This window comes from Ovis canadensis, chromosome 25 (genome assembly GCF_042477335.2).
Source record: "Ovis canadensis isolate MfBH-ARS-UI-01 breed Bighorn chromosome 25, ARS-UI_OviCan_v2, whole genome shotgun sequence".
Taxonomy (NCBI): Eukaryota; Metazoa; Chordata; class Mammalia; order Artiodactyla; family Bovidae; genus Ovis; species Ovis canadensis.
Window position 1 is genome coordinate 22,071,100 of NC_091269.1, and position 17,317 is coordinate 22,088,416.

The 17,317-nt window shown below is 41.8% G+C and overlaps 1 protein-coding gene and 1 long non-coding RNA gene across 5 annotated transcripts in view; one reads left to right on the plus strand and one right to left on the minus strand.

Annotated features, from left to right (window-relative positions):
- Nucleotides 1-4,897: 4,897 nt before the first annotated feature.
- LOC138430417 (uncharacterized) lies at nt 4,898-14,915 on the minus strand. Its single transcript, XR_011253158.1, has 3 exons — nt 14,796-14,915; nt 13,059-13,114; nt 4,898-7,146 (listed from the first exon to the last, which is right to left on the minus strand). It is a non-coding gene; the product is annotated as an uncharacterized lncRNA (long non-coding RNA).
- Nucleotides 14,787-17,317, plus strand: part of TSNAX (translin associated factor X) — a 34,710-nt gene continuing 32,179 nt past the window's right edge. The window contains exons 1-2 of one of the 4 annotated variants that reach the window (XR_011253157.1): nt 14,787-15,409; nt 15,847-15,951. Coding sequence is in view for 3 of the 4 variants with exons in the window: in XM_069572607.1 (XP_069428708.1) it covers nt 15,394-15,409; nt 15,847-15,951 (121 nt within the window). In the remaining variant the exon portion in view is untranslated. Of the gene's footprint in view, nt 15,605-15,846; nt 15,952-17,317 lie in introns of all 4 variants that reach the window. The other 3 variants (XM_069572607.1, XM_069572610.1, XM_069572609.1) reach the window with 3 other exon arrangements.

Sequence of the window (17,317 nt, forward strand, 5' to 3'; positions counted from 1 at the left end):
CCACTCTTTCAACCCCATGGACTGTAGCCTGGCAGACTCCTCAGTCCATTGAATTCTCCAGGTAAGAATACTGGAGTAGGTAGCCATTCCCTTCTCCAGGGGCTCTTCCTGACCCACAGATTGAACCCAGGGATTAAATCTCCTGCAGACAGGATTCTTTACCGTCTGAGTCATCAGGGAAGGCCCAAACACTTAGTGTGTCAAAACTGCTAAGTCACTTCAGTCGTGTCCAACTCTGTGTGACCCCATAGATGGCAGCCCACCAGGCTCCGCTGTCCCTGGGATTCTCCAGGCAAGAACACTGGAATGGGTTGCCATTTTCTTCTTCAATGCATGAAAGTGAAAAGTGAAAGTGAAGCCACTCAGTCGTGTCTGACCCTCAGCGACCCCATGGACTGCAGCCTTCCAGGCTCCTCTGTCCATAGGATTTTCCAGGCAAGAGTACTGGAGTGGGGTGCCGTTGCCTTCTCTGTCAAAACTACTTACTGCTTACTATAAAAGCAGTGGAGCCTCTAGCTCAGTGTCCTTCAGCTGTGACAAAAATTTGCTATGTGCACAGAATTCATCTGGGCTCCTCTGTATTTCTCCTGTAGAAATTAGGAAACAAAGGAAACCAATGCTACATGATACATTGCTTGTTGTGAGCAATTCAGTTTTTTATCTCTGACCCATGATTCTAACCTTCTCTGCTAGCATCTGTGAAATGGTAAAAGGCTAATGTTGTTAAAATGCTACGCTCAATATGCCAGTAAATTTGGAAAACTCAGTTAGTGACCACAGGACTGAAAAAGGTGTTTTCATTCCAATTCCAAAGAAAGGCAATGCCAAAGAATGCTCAAAGTCCTGTACAATTGCACTCATTTCACATGCCTAGCGAGGTAATACTCAAAATCCTCTAAGCTAGGCTGCAACAGTACTAGAACTGAGAAATTCCAGATGTAAAAGCTGGATTTAGGAAAGGCAGAGGAATAAGATCAAATTGCCAACATCTGTTGGATCATACAGAGAAGGCAATGGCAACCCATTCCAGTTCTCTTGCCTGGAAAACCCCATGGACGGAGGAGCCTGGTAGGCTGCAGGCCATGGGGTCGCTAAGAGTCGGACATGACTGAGCAACTTCACTTTCACTTTTCACTTTTGTGCACTGGAGAAGGAAATGGCAACCCACTCCAGTGTTCTTGCCTGGAGACTCTCAGGGACGGGGGAGCCTTGGGGGCTGCCGTCTATGGGATCACACAGAGTCGGACACGACTGAAGTGACTTAGCAGCAGCAGCAGAAGCTGGATCATAGAAAAAGCAAGGGAATTCCAGAAAAACATTTGCTTTTGTTTTCTTGACTACACTAAAGCCTTTGACTGTGTGGATTACAACAAACTATGGAAAACTCATCCAGAGATGAGTGCAGCAGACCATCTCACCTGTCTCCTGAGAAACCTGTATGCAGGACAAGGAGAAACAGACCAGACATGGAACAATGGACTGGCTCAAGATCAGGAAAGGAGTGTGTCAAGGCTGTTTATTGTCACCCTGCTTATTTGATTTCTATGCAGAGTACACCATGCGAAATGCCAGGCTGGATGAATCACTAGCCGGAATCAAGATGCTGGGAGAAATATCAACTACCTCAGATATGCAGGTGATAACACTCTAATGGCAGAAAGCGAAGAGGAATAAAAGAGCCTCTGGAAGAGGGTGAAAGAGGTCAGTGAAAAAGCTGGCCTAAAACTCAAAATTCGAAAAACTAATATCATGGCATCCGGTCACATCATTTCATGGCAAATAGATGGGGAAAATGTGGAAACAGTGGCAGACTATTTTCTTGGGCTCCAAAATCACTGCGGATGATGACTGCAGCCACAAAATTAAAAGATGCTTGCTCCTTGGAAGGAAAGCTATGACAAAGCTAAACATGAATTGAAAAGCAAGACATCACTTTGATGACAAAGTCAAAGCTATGGTTTTTCCAGTAGTCAAGTACAATGTGAGAGTTGGGCCAGAAAAAAGGCTAAAAGCCAAAGAATTGATGCTTTCAAATTGTGGTGTTGGAGAAGACTCTTGAAAGTCCCTTGGATAGCAAGGAGACCAGTGAATCCTAAATGAAATCAACTGTGAATATTCACTGGAAGGACTAATGCTGAAGCTAAAGCTCCAATAATTTGGCCACCTGATGTGAAGAGCCGACTCATTGGAAAAGACCCTGATGCTGGGAAAGATAGAGGGCAAGAGGAGAAGGGGTTGACAGAGGATGAGTTGGTTGGATGGCATCACTGACTCAGTGGACACGAGTTTGAGCAAACTGGGAGATAGTGAAGGACAGGGAAGCCTGGCGTGCTGCAGTTCATAGGGTCACAAAGAGTTAGACACGGTTTAGCAACTGAACAACAACAACAACTTATTAGCTTATAAGTAAGGTAAAAGCAAAGAATAGGAAAGATATAAGCATCTGAACGCAGAGTTCCAGAGAACAGCAAAAAGAGATAAGAAAGCCTTCCTCATCAATCAATGCAAAGAAATAGAGGAAAACAACAGAATGGGAAAGACTAGAGATCTCTTCAAGAAAATTAGAGATACCAAGGGAATATTTCATGCAAAGATGGGCTCAATCAAGGACAGAAATGGTATGGACCTAACAGCAGCAGAAGATATTAAGAAGAGGTGGCAAGAATACACAGAAGAACTGTACAAAAAAGATCTTCATGACCAAGATAATCATGATGGTGTGATCACTCATCTAGAGCCAGACATCCTGCAATGTGAAGTCAAGTGGGCCTTAGGAAGCATCACTATGAACAAATCTAGTGGAGGTGATGGAATTCCAGTGGAGCTATTTCAAATCCTGAAAGATGATGCTGTGAAGTGCTGCACTCAATATGCCAGCAAATTTGAAAACTCAGCAGTGGCCGCAGGAGTGGAAAACATCAGTTTTCATTCCAATCCCAAAGAAAGCCAATGCCAAAGAATGCTCAAACTACCACACAATTGCCCTCATCTCACATTCTAGTAAAGTAATGCTCAAAATTCTCCAAGCCAGGCTTCAGCAATTTGTGAACCATGAACTTGAAGATGTTCAAGCTAGTTTTAAAAAAGGCAGAGGAACCAGAGATCAAATTGCCAACATCCGCTGGATCATGGAAAAAGAAAGAGAGCTCCAGAAAAACATCTATTTCTGCTTTACTGACTATGACAAAGCCTTTGACTGTGTGGGATCACAATAAATTGTGAAAAAATCTGAAAGAGATAGGAATACCAGACCACCTGACCTGCCTCTTGAGAAACCTATATGCAGGTCAGGAAGCAACAGTTGGAACTGGACATGGAACAACAGACTGGTTCCAAATAGGAAAAGGAGTACATCAAGCCTGTATATTGTCACCTTGCTTATTTAACTTATATGCAGAGTACATCATGAGAAACGCTGGGCTGGAAGCACAAGCTGGAATCAAGACTGCTGGGAGAAATATCAATAACCTCAGATATGCAGATGACACCACCCTTATGGCAGAAACTGAAGAACTAAAAAGCCTCTTGATCAAAGTGAAAGAGGAGAGTGAAAAAGTTGGCTTAAAGCTCAACATTCAGAAAACTAAGATCATGGCATCTGGTCCCATCACTTCATGGCAAACAGATGGGGAAACAGTGGAAACAGTGTCAGACTTTATTTTTGGGGGGTCCAAAATCACTGCAGATGGTGATTGCAGCCATGAAATTAAAAGATGCTTACTTCTTGGAAGGAAAGTTATGACCAACCTAGATAGCATATTCAAAGGCAGAGACATTACTTTGTCAACAAAGGTCCATCTAGTCAAGGCTATGGTTTTTCCAGTGGTCAGGTATGGATGTGAGAGTTGAACTATGAAGAAAGCTGAGTGCCAAAGAATTGATGCTTTTGAACTGTGGTGTAGGAGAAGACTCTTGAGAGTCCCTCAGACTGCAAGGAGATCCAACCAGTCCATTCTAAAGGAGATCAGCCCTGGGTGTTATTTGGAAGGAATGATGCTAAAGCTGAAATTCCCGTACTTTGGCCACCTCATGTGAAGAGTTGACTCATTGGAAAAGACTCTGATGTTGGGACGGATTGGGGGCAGGAGGAGAAGGGGACGACAGAGGATGAGATGGCTGGATGGCATCATGGACTCGATGGACATGAGTTTGAGTGAACTCCAGGAGTTGGTGATGGACAGGGAGGCCTGGTGTGCTGCGATTCATGGGGTCGCAAAGAGTCGGACACGACTGAGCAACTGAACTGAAGGTAAAATTTCATATCTTGACAAAAGTATTATATTATAACTGTGATAAAAACACAAAGTGTTTTTGTCAAACGTGTTTATACTGGCTACATAATTACCATTCCGATGGATCCATCATAATTTATACAACTTTCCCTTGCTTATTCTTACACAGAAAATTGTTTCCAAATTTAGCTAGTCTCTAGTATGTTGAATCCATATCTAAGTCTTTGTTTACATTTCTGAGTAGCTGCCTAGGATAAATTTTAAAAAGTGTAATTGCTTAGGTCAACTGGTATAAACATTTTTAAAAGTCTTTTTTTAAATTGAAGAATTGTTGATTTACAACATTATAGTAGTTCAGGTGTGCTGCTGCTGCTGCTGCTAAGTCACTTCAGTCATGTCCAACTCTGTGCGACCCCCTGGATGGCAGCCCACCAGGCTCCCCTGTCCCTGGGATTCTCCAGGCAAGAACTTGGAGTGGGTTGCCATTTCCTTCTCCAATGCATGGAAGTGAAAAGTGAAAGTGAAGTCGCTCAGTTGTGTCTGACCCTCAGCAACCCCATGAACCGCAACCTTCCAGGCTCCTCTGTCCATGGGATTTTCCAGCCAAGAGAACTGGAGTGGGGTGCCATTGCCTTCTCCAAGTAGCTCAGGTGTACAACATAGTAATTCAATGTTTATGGATTATACTTCATTTAAAGTTATTACAAATTAATTTGTATATTTCTCTGTGCTGTACAATATATTTATTTTATACACAGTATATTTTAATCCCCTGCAGCATCTTGCCCCTCCTTCTGACTCTCTCCCTATTGGTAACCAATAATTCTTTTTAAATTGAGGAATAGTGAATTAACAATGTTGTGTTAGTTTCAAGTGTACAGCAAAGTGATTCAGTTAAATATTCTGTTCTTTATATGTCTGTTGCTGTTTCATTGTATTGATTTCTCTTTTAGATTCCACATATGCGACAACATACTCTGTATGATTTATTTCGCTTAGCATAATACCTTCCAAGTCCATCCATGTTGTTGCAAAAAGCTAACTTTCATTCTTTCGTTGAGTGTATTTCATTATATCGCATCTTCTTTATCCATTCATCTGTTTTCTGTGTTGATGGACACTTGGGTTGCTTCCATATCTAGGCTATTGTAGATAATGCTGCTATGAATGCCAGGGCGCATGTATCTTTTTGAACTGGTGTTTTTGTTTTCTTTGGGTATATACTGAGGAATGAAATTGCTGGATCATAAGGTCATTCTATTTATAGTTTTTTCTGAGGGCTGTGTTTATTGTTTTACACAGTGGCTTCTCCAATTTACATTCCCACTAAGAGTGCATGCGGGCTTCACATCACTTTAAAAAGTCTTAGTACAAATTGCCAAAGTGCTTTCTAGAAGAGTTTCTCCAAAATGTATTCTCGTTAACTTTGTCTCCAAATCATTATACACATGTGAGCAAAATACATTAACATGTTTTTCTGTGTATTTTTAAATACTAGTTGTGATCAAACTAAATTCAACTTCAACTTTTTTTTCACTTAACTAATCCTACACTTCTCTGTTACAATACCTTAATATCATTTTCAAATACCCACTTTAGTCATTCATTTATTATTAGACACTCATTTCCCCCTCTGTTATAATGCAGTTATAAATATCTTAAACATCTTAAAAGTGTACCTTTATGCATAACACTACCCTTGATACTGCACAAGATAACTACACAGACTTGGTATTCAAGCTTTGCTGACTCAGAATAATGTCTACCTACTAGTCAGAAAACCAGTTTAACATGTAAAAAAAAAAAATCCCACTCATAGCACTTCAAAACTGTAAAGTTCATCAGCTCACTCACTCAGTCGTGTCTGACTCTTTGTGACCCCATGGACTGCAGCACACCAGGCTTCCCTGTCCATCACCAACTCCTGGAGCTTGCTCAAACTCATGTCCATCAAGTCAGCGAAGCCATCCAACCATCTCATCCTCTGTCATCCCCTTCTCCTCCTGCCTTCAATCTTTCCCAGCATCAGGTTCTTTCCCAATGAGTCAGTTCTTTGCATCAGGTGGCCAAAGTATTGTGGTTTCAATTTCAACATCAGTCCTTCCAATGAATATTCAGGGTTGATTTCCTTATCATTGATTGGTTTGATCTCCTTGCAGTCCAAGGGACTCTCAAGAGTCTTCTCCAACACCACAGTTCAAAAGCATCAATTCTTCGGTACTCAGCCTTCTTTATAGTCCAACTCTCACATCCATACATGACTACTGGAAAAACCATAGCTTTGACTAGATGGTCCTTTGTTGGCAAAGTAATGTCTCTGCTTTTTAATATGCTGTCTAAATTGGTCACAGCTTTTCTTCCAAGGAGCAAGCGTTTTTTTTTTTTTTTTTTAAATTTCATGGCTGTAGTCCCCATCTGTAGTGATTTTGGAGCTCCATAAAATAAAAAGTCTCTCACTGTTTCCATTGTTTCCCCATCTATTTGCCATGAAGTGATGGGACAAGATGCCATGATCTTAGTTTTCTGAGTGCTGAGTTTTAAGCCAAATTTTTCACTCTCCTCTTTCACTTTCAAGAGGTTCTTTAGTTCTTTGCTTTCTGCCGTAAGGGTAGTGTCATCTGCATATCTGCGGTTATTGATATTTCTACCAGCAATCTTGATTCCAGCTTGTGCTTCATCCAGCCCAGCATTTTGCATGACATACTCTGCATATAAGTTAAATAAGCAGGGTGATAATATACAAACTTGACATACTCCTTTCCCTGTTTGGAACTAGTCTGTTGTTTCATGTCGAGTTCTAACTTTGCTTCTTGACCTGCATACAGATTTCTCAGGAGGCAGATCAGGTGGTCTGGTATTCCCATCTCTTTAAGAATTTTTCACATAGCATAAAGCTAATAAAAATATAATGAACCTAGTAATAAATATAATCAAAGTTAAGCAAAACTCAATCAATGAAGGACTTTAAAAAAAGAAATAAATCAGGAGAAATTACCATAGTTAATAGAGTTAACTCATTGCCATAAATTCTCCCCCAATTTCTCTATATACCCAGTGCATTTTAGTTAATAGATTGGCAAGGTTTTTCATAGACCTTGGAAAGCCGGTTTCAAAATAAGTAGGAACCATATGATCTAGCAGTTCTATACCTAGGTGCATACCCAAGAGACCTGAAAGTGTATGTTCACGTACAGACTTGCAGGCAAATGTTCACAGCAGTATTACTCATAATAGCCAAAAAGTGGAAACAACCCAAATATCTATTAACTGATAAACAGATAAACAAACCATAGCACATACATATATTACATATACACATCTTTACAAATGAATATTATTCAGCCATGAACAGATTGAAGTACTGATATATGGTATGAGGTAGATGAATTTGTAAACATTTTGCTGTGAGAAAGAAGCTAGACACAAAAAGGCGCATATTGTATGATTCCATGTGTATGAAATATCCAGAATAGGCAACTCCACAGAGACAGAAAGTAGATTAGTGCTTTCCAGGGGCTGAAGAGGGAGGATGGGAAATGACTGCAAATGTGTTACTGGTATATAAACAAACAGACCAGCGGGACAGAATAAGAAACTCAGAGCCAAGCATGTATGCAATATTGATGACCTCTGTGTTGCTCTAAATCAGGGGAGAAACAATAAAACATCAATATGTGGTCATGAGATAATTTATCAATATATACACTTATTTCAGGTAGATTAAAAACATAAATGGAAATGCAAGTTTTATACTCTTATAAGAAAATATAGGGTGATATTTTCATAACCTAATGTGGAAAGTGAAAGTGTTAGCCACTCAATTGTGTCCAGGTCTTTGTGACCACATGGACTGTGGCCTACTAGGCTCCTCTGTCCATGGAATTCTCCAGGCAAGAATACCTGGAGTGGGTAGCCATTTCCTTCTCCAGAGGATCTTCTTCACCCAGGGATCGAACCCAAGTCTCCTGTTTGGCTTCTTTACTATCTGAGCCACCAGGGAAGCCCCCACCCTGATATAGGAAAGACATTATTAAACAAGGCCTCCAATACACAAATACAAAAGAAAAAATTGATAAGTTTGACTACATTACAATTTAAAGCTTCTTTTCAACTAGTTACTGTAACAAAACTAAAAGATGATCTACAGATGGGGACCATGTAGCTGCAGATCATTTGCTCATTCTTTCAAAAAATATTGAATGTGCATGCTGTACCAGATGCTACATGACAGCAAGCTTGTCTGGTGGTGGGGATGATGCAGGAGAAAACAAATAAGAAGTGTATATAGGAGAGAAAGGGAAGAAGTCCTGGCACACAGGGCAGGGCAAATACCCCACGTATTTGCATGGTCCATTTGTTCTGCTCCTTCAGATCAATGGCACATGTCCCCTTCCCAGGAAGGCCTTTCCTGACCATTCTCTTGCAACTGCAACTTTTAATCCCATCCCAGGAAACCTTCATCTCTTCTTTTCTTCACTTTTCTTTATAGCTGTTATCACTTCCTAGTGCCAAATATTTTATTTATTTGTCCTTCACTTGTCTCTTTTCACTAGAAAATAAACTTTATAAGACCAGGGATCACCAGTACTTAGAACAGCATCTAGTAGGTTGGTGCAAAAGTAATTGCGGTTTTTGCATTGTTGAAATTTGCCATTTGATATTGGAATACATTCTGTATAAATTTGATTATGATATACATCATTTTAATGTGCATTTCTCACTTTATGTTTTTGCGCTAATGACTTATTATTTGCTGTTTATATTTATTTTAGATTATGGAAAGGTTGTTAGACAAAAAGCAAATTCAAGCAATTTTCTGATTTGAGTTCAAAATGGGTCGTAAAGCAGCAGAGACAGCTTGCAATATCGACTATGCATTTCACCCAGGAACTGCTAAGGAACATACAGTGCAGTGGTGGTTCAAGTTTTGCAAAGGAGACGAGAGCCTTGAAGTTGAAGCACACGGTGGCTGGCCATTGGAAGTTGACAATGACAATTGAGAGCCATCATCGAAGATGATCCTCTTACAACTACATGAGAAGTTGCGGAAGAACTCAACATCAACCACTTTACAGTTGTTCAGTATTTGAAGCAAATTGGAAAGTTTAAAAAGTTCCATAATTGGGTGCCTCATGAGCTGACCAGAAATTAAAAAAAAAAAATCATTGTGAAGTGTCATCTTTCCTTATTCAACACAATACAATGAGCCATTTCTGGATCAGATTGTGATATGTGACAAAAAGTAGATTGTGTATGACAACCAGAGATGACCAGCTCAGTTCCTGGACTGAGAAGCAGCTCCAAAGCACTTCCCAAAGCCAGACTTACACCAAACGATCATGGCCACTCTTTGGTGGTCTGCTGCTGATCCACTGCTGGTGGTCCACCACAGCCTGCTGAACCCCGGTAAAGCCATCGCATCTGAGAAGTGTGCTCAGCAAATTGTCGAGATGCACTGAAAACTATGCCTGCAGCCAGCACTGGTCAACAGAGGGGCCCGATTCTCCACAGCAGTGCCTGACTCCACACTGAACAACCAAGACTTCAAAAGTGGAACAGTAAGGTTTTGCTTCATCCACTGTATTCACCTGACCTCTGGCCAACCAACTACCACTTCTTCAAGCATCTTGACAATATTTTGCAGGGAAAATGTTTTCATAAACAGCAGGAGGCAGAAAAATGCTTTCCAAGTGTTTGTTGAATCCTGAATCATGGATTTTTATGCTATAGGGATAAGCAGACTTATTTCTCATTGGCAACAATATATTGAAATAGGGTCCTATTTTGATATAAGGAAGATGTGTTTGAGCCTAGTCATAATGATTCAAAATTCATGATCCAAAACCACAATTATGTTCGCACCAACCTAATATAACATGGTAGGTGCTCAACAAATACTTGTTAAATAAATAAGAAAATACTTGTGTCCTTAGTGGCACAAATCATATTGCCAGGCATAAACCATGCACAGAAATATTTGTTGAAGATTACCTGATCCGTAAAGGAAAAATATTTTACATATATTTTATTATAATTATAACTGTGGTGTTGGAGAAGACTCTTGAGAGAGTCCCTGGACAGCAAGGCGATCAGAACAGTCAGTCCTAAAGGAAATCAACCCTGAATATTCATTGGAAGTTCAGTTGCTGAAGCTGAAGTTATAGGTTATGAAACATTATTTCCAAGAGTTTGCTCAAACTCATGTCCATTGAGTCAGTGATGCCATCCAACCATCTTATTCTGTTACCCCCTTTTCCTCCTGCCTTCAATCTTTCCCAGCATCAGGGTCTTTTCTAATGAGTCAGCTCTTTGCATCAGGTGGCCATTGTATTTGAGCTTCAGCTTCAGCATCCTTCCAATGAATATTCAGGGTTGATTTTCTTTAGGATTGACTGACTTGATCTGCTTGCTGTCCAAGGGACTCTCAAGAGCCTTCTCCAATACCACAATTCAAAAGCTCAATTCTTTGGTGCTCAGCCTTCTTTACAGTCCAATTCTCACATCCCTACATGACTACTGGAAAAACCATAGCTTTGACTACATGGACCTTTATTGGCAAAGTTATGTCTCTGCTTTTTAATACACTGTCTAGGTTTGTCATAGCTTTCCTTCCAAGGAGCAAGTGTCTTTTAACTTCATGGCTGCAGTCACAGTCTGCAGTGATTTTGGGGCCCAAGAAAATAGTCTGTCACTGTTTCCCCTTTTCCCCCATCTATTTGTTATGAAGTGATGGGACCAGATACCACGATCTTAGTTTTTTGAATGTTGAGTTTTAAGCCAGCTTTTTCACTCTCTTCCTTCACCATCATCAAGAGACTTTAGATCCTCTTCACTTTCTGCCACTGGAGTGCATCTGCATATCTGAGGCTTCTTATTTCTTCCAGCAATCTTGATTCCAGCTTGTAATTCATCCAGCCCAGCATTTTCATGATGTACTCTGCATATCAGTTAAATAAGCAGGATGACAATATACAGCCTTAATGTACTCCTTTCCCATTTTGGAACCAGTCTGTTGTTCCAGGTCCAGTTCAAACTGTTGCTTCTTGTCCTGCATACAGGTTTCTCTGGAGACAAGTAAGCTGGTCTGGTATTCCCATCTCTTGAAGAATTTTCCACAGTTTGTTGTGATCCACGCAGTTAAAGGCTTTAGCATAGTCAACGCAGCAGAAGTAGATGTTTTTCTGGAACTACTTTGCTTTTTCGATAATCCAGCAGATGTTGGCAATTTGGTTTCTGGTTCCTCTACCTTTTCCAAATCCAGCTTGTACATCTGGAATTTCTCAGTTCATGTACTATTGAAGCCTAACTTGTATGTTTTGAGCATTAGCTTGCTAGGCATGTGAAATGAGTGCAATTGTCCAGTAGTCTGAACATTCTTTGGCATTGTCCTTCTTTGGGACTGGAATGAAAACTAAATTTTTACCCAGAGGGATGTTGTGGGGAGGGATGTGGGGGGGGGGGGGGGTTCATGTTTGGGATTGCATGTACACCTGTGGTGGATTCATGTCAATGTATGGCAAAACCAATACAGTATTGTAAGGTAAAATTTAGTCAAAATAAAAATTAAAAAATAAATAAATAAATAAAAACCAAACTAACCTTTTCCAGTTCTGTGGCCAATCCTGTGTTTGCTGACATCTTGAGTGCAGCACTTTAACAGCATTATCTTTTAGGATTTGAAATAGCTCAGCTGAAATTCCATCATCTCCACTAGCTTTGTTTGTAGTAATGCTTCCTAAGCCCCACTTGACTTCACACTCCAGAATGTCTGGCTGTAGGTGAATGACCACACCATCTCAGTTATCAGGGTCATTAAGACCTTTTTTGCATATTTCTTCTGTATTCTTACCATTTCTTCTTAATCTCTTCTGCTTCTGTTAGGTTCTTGCTGCTTCTGTCCTTTACTGTGCCCACCCTTGTATGACATTTTCCCTTGGTATCTTTAACTCCATTGTACTGATATACCATATTTTGTTCCTCCAGTCATCTGCTGATGTAAATCTGGGTAGTTTCCACCTTTTGCTTATTATGAAGAGTGCTGTTATGATCATTTGTGCACAAGGTACACTCCTAGAAGTAGAATTATTTGGGTCATATGCCAACTCCATGTTTAAGTTTTGAGACTGCCAAATGCCTTCTACAGGGATTGCACCTTTTTACATCGTTCCTACCAACATACGAGACTTCTAATTTCTCTGTATTCCCACTAATACTTGTTATTTTCTGTAATTTTTTTGATTATAGTCAGCCTAGTGGGATGTGAAGTGGTATCTCATTGTGGTTTTGCCCATCCCTGTTACTCCCTGAAATACCAACTTCCTTCTTCAGTAAAGATCTAGAACATTAATTTCCTATTACTTTCTAGCACTGCTTGAAAAATATATCTGTGAAATGGTATGTGTACACTTCATGATACCACTTTAGATCCTACAGGTATCTTTTAAATATTACAGTTATCATTTTATAAATGGTCACTCAAGTTTCTGGCAGTTTCTCATAGCTCCCTGCCCCACCTAGCTCCCTGACCCCCGCCCCCCCCACCCCCCCACCTCCCGTGCTTTATGTAGTAAGCACACAATAAGGTAAACTCTGAAGTGCAGACCCTTGTCCTGGCCTGTCCCACTTAGCTCCCTAGCTCCCTGGCCCCCAGCCCCCTTCCTTTATGTAATAAGCACACAATAAGGCAAACACCGAAGCGCAGACCCTTGTGCAGGCCTGACCCACCTAGCTCCCTGCCCCCGTGCCCCTGTGCTTTATGTAATAAGCACACAATAAGGTAATCACGGAAGCACAGACTCTTGTGCTGGCCTGCGTTTAGTCTCTTACCTGACTTTGTGCTTTCTTAAGTAACCAAAACCAGTTTTTGCATGCGGTACTTTTTCCTGTAAAGGTGACAAATGTGAGGATTTATGGACTGAATAAAAACAGGTGCATTTAAAAGGGGTAGGACTTTATTCAGAGTCAAATGTGGCCAGATAGAATGCAATATGAGGAGGAAAGCACACCGTTCCAGAAGTGGAATCTTACTGAAAATCTTTTACCTTCCTTGTCCCAACTTAGGGTGGTAGCTTTCCCTTAAAAACAAAAGAAAATATGTCCCACTAAGTACCAAAACTATGTTTATGCATTTGAAGCAATAAAACAAGGAGACAGGGTGGAGATGCCTTCTGCAGGTGCCACACAGGTTGAGAGGCATTTCCTGACAAAGAAGTAGCTATGGTTGCAACACCTGGGGTAATGACATATGCAAATGAATACTGGGAAAGTATTCCTGGGATTCACCTCCATTAAGTATTATACTTTGAGGCATCATTATAGGTTATGAAACATTATAGGTTAGAAACTAAGTTTCTAATGAGAAAGAAGTGAAAAGCAGTTCAGTGAAACACTGTTGTATTTGAACAGATGAACAGGAGTGGTGGTTGGAGAAAGAAAAGGACATTATGATGGATCCAGGTTTTGGAAAGTTGAGGTCTTGTGAACTGCTATACCAGTGGAGTGGGGAAAAATACCCTTTTCCCACTATATACTTCAAGTAAGCGCTGACTCTAATAATGTTGTAAATAACTGGCTTCCTCACATGTAGAAGGAGTCACGTTAAAATGATTACAATTGTATGAAAGTTCTCTCTCTCTCTCCTTTTTTTGTCATGGTCAAGTAGAAGACCACTGGTAGATAAGGGTCAGTAGGATCAGACTTCACACAAACTCGGAATTTTACGACCAACATCATCAGCAAAGCTGTTCAGTATATAAGCAAAGCAGTTCAGTCCAGGTCTTCAGGAGCCTACTTTATCCACAAGGAATCTGGCTAATTGATACATGTGTTCAAAGCTGCAGAGACGAAATGGGTGGTGTTTCCCAAGCGTCTTGCTCCAGAGCTGAAGAGACCCCAGAGACTAGCTAGAATAGAAAACCTTCCTATGACACAGGTCTGTCAGGCGCTTGAAATCACTGCCAAGTTATTTCATTTCAATCACTGTTCCTTTGTTACTAAATAAACAAGGAGGAAAGACTGCGTATATAAAGTGCCTACAATAAAGAGGTTATTTAGGGGAAACGTACTAAAATACAGTACTTGTGTCTTCCCAACCAGCCCCAGGCCGTCCAGCCTCAGCCTGAGTTCTACCCTAGAGAATGCTGTAGCGCATGTTCCTTTTGGAAAGCGACGGTGGGAGAAGGGTATCAAAGCTAATCTTTAACTGAGACTTTACTATGTGAAAAACTCTTCTGCGCTTCTTAGTGGTAACACATTTAATGGTCAAATAATCCTACGAGGCGGGTCCAAATTTAACCCTATTTCTCAGATGAAGAAATTGAGCTAGAGATGAATTACTTCCTTAAGGTCACACCGTCACTCAGCGACGGGGGCCACAGCGAAAGCAGGCATTCCGGAGAGGAGCACAACGGAGGACACAAGAAGAGGGAGGGAAAAGGGGAGACGGGGAGGCGGGAGGGGGACACACAGGGGAGAAATAACCAGGACTGTCTTGCACTGATTGATATGCATATTCTCATCACTTTAGCTGCTGGCGTCACCGCCAGGAACGGAAAAGACTTCTACCTCTGTAAGGTTCAGCCTCGATAACAAGAAAACCATCGCACAGGAGACGCGTGGAAGCTCCCTTTCTCACCCGCAGGTTCCCCGGCGTCGCAGGGCCGCCTTCAGCGGCGAACTACAACCCCCACTATGCACCGCGCGGGGGCCAGGGGCCCATGCGGGGGGCGCACGCGAGGGTGTTCCACAGGCGCCTTGAGAAAAAGAAAAAAAGTATACATCTTCTGTCGCTCTCCAGCCTTCACACTGTTCTTACTCTCAGAGGGATGCGGTCGTCTTTTTTATGAACAGCTAATACGGAAAAGCGTGTAAGGTCGCTTCTGTTTTCAGGCACAACAGAGGGCAGCTGCGACAACAGCGCCCGGGCGCGAGGTCCTCGGCCACGCGCGGGGCAGAGCCAGCGGAGGCGGGGCGGGGACGCGGCCGGAAGTGTGCTTAGGCGGAGAGAGAAACCTGAGTGGTTGCTGGTGCGCGCTTCCGGCTAGTGCGCTGACGTCGGCCGGCTGTACAGGGCGCCGCTGAGGGCTCTTCGGCCGCCGCCGCTCGTACCCTGCTCGCCCCGAGGCTCTTAGTCTCCTCTCTTCTTGCCGTAGGCCGTGACGACATGAGCAGCAAAGAAGGTGGCATCCTCAAAAGCTTTGGGCGTGATTTATTTATTTAATCCAGCCTTTTTGTCGCATTTTCCACTTCCCACCCTTGAAAGATGCTTTCTGCCCGCGCAGACTCGGGGGGCGGCGGCCCTGGTGATTTCCCCGGCCACATTGGCCGTATTTACCTCTTTTCCTTAATCCTCGAGGCATTTTTATCTTAGTTCGGTAATTGCCCCACCTTGTTCCAGATCAGGGAACCCACTGTGGGAGGTTTGGATGAGCTTAAGGTTTGGGAGGTGGTGGGGGAAGGTAGTGCTGCTTTTTGTCGGTTTGCTGAGAAAGTCTCTGCGATGACGGCCCAGGGGAGGTCTGGTTTTAAGGAAGAAGGGGGTTTACCTCTGTTATGTGTTGTCAAGTCCTGGCGATGGGAGAGCCCTGTCCAACCTTTTTTTCCTTCTCTATGTAAGGATCAGGAGGGTTCAGGAAAAGGAAGCATGACAATTTCCCACATAACCAGAGAAGAGAAGGGAAGGATGTTAATTCATCTTCACCTGTGATGTTGGCCTTCAAATGTAAGTTCTCTGTCGTGAACACTGGTGAAGGGAAGGAACGAAAGAGGTTGTAAAAAGGATCACTTAACTATGTTATGCTTCAGTCTCAGTATTTTCCTGGAGGTTTTCCAGTGGTGCTCGGTCTGTCATGAAAATTGAGATTACAAAAGTCTTGACTTTATTTCCCCCTTTTAAGTTTCACAGGTAAACATTAATTAACATCACCTGCCACATAACTGGAAATTACTGTGCACCTGATACACAAGCATACATATCAGCTATATATGTACGGATAATTTTAAACGTGTATTGGTTTTGTTTTCTCCGCTAGGCTTTTGGAGACTTATTTATTTATTTTTTTTAAGATTTTTTTGATGTGGAACATTTTAAAAGTTTTTGTTGAATTTGTTATAATAACTGCTTCTATTTTATGTTTTGATTTTTTGACAATGAGGCATGTGGGATCCCCGACCAGGCATCGACCTCACACCCTCTTCATTGAATGGTGAAGTCTCAACCACTGAACCAGCAGGGAAATGCTGTATTTTTGTTTTCACTATATCTTTTCGCAGAGAGTGGGTACTCAAGTGCATGTAAATTATATGGGTATATTTAGTCCCAGATTCTCTTTTCTCAGTATATTAACTTGGGAAAATTCCTCTTTGCAAAACAAAGTATAAAACAAAATTCATGTAACTCTTGTCTTCTGTCCAGCATCCTATTTTTTTTGTACACAATGTGTGGGAGGCAAGATCTTAGTTCCCCTACCTGGGATTGAATCCATGTTCCTCTGCAGTGAAATTGCAGAGACCTAGCCGCTGGACCAGCACAGAATTCCCCCAGCATCCTATTCTTTATAGTTTCTGTAGTTCAGAATCCAAGACAGGCTTAGCTGTTGGTTCAGATAACTTGGAGTCACCTTGAATTGAGTTGGAGGATCCACAACTATCAGTCACTTAGGCCTTCTGCTAGCAGTCAGCTCTGTGTGGCCCATGTGGACCCCTCCATAGTACTAGAGTGAACTTGTGTTACAGCATTTGGCTTCCCCAGATAGAGGGAGGGAGAAGACCACAGTTCTCTTATGTCCTAATCTTGGATATCATACATGTCACTTTTGCTATAGTTTATTAGTTAGAAATGAGGCAGTTTAAAACTCAGCCTCATGTTTGAGAAAAAGGGAATTTAGTGCTACGTTTTGAGAGGAGGAGTATTAAGTAAATTGTGGACATATTCGAAGATTGTCACAGCGCATAACTGTGATCTTCAGTGGTGTAAGACAACTACTTGTGACTGAGGAAAGAGCGTACTGATAGAGCTATATGCGCAGTGGAGAAGCTGCACTGGGTCATGTGCTCCCTGTCGTTACGGGCTCACGCACGCCATTGCT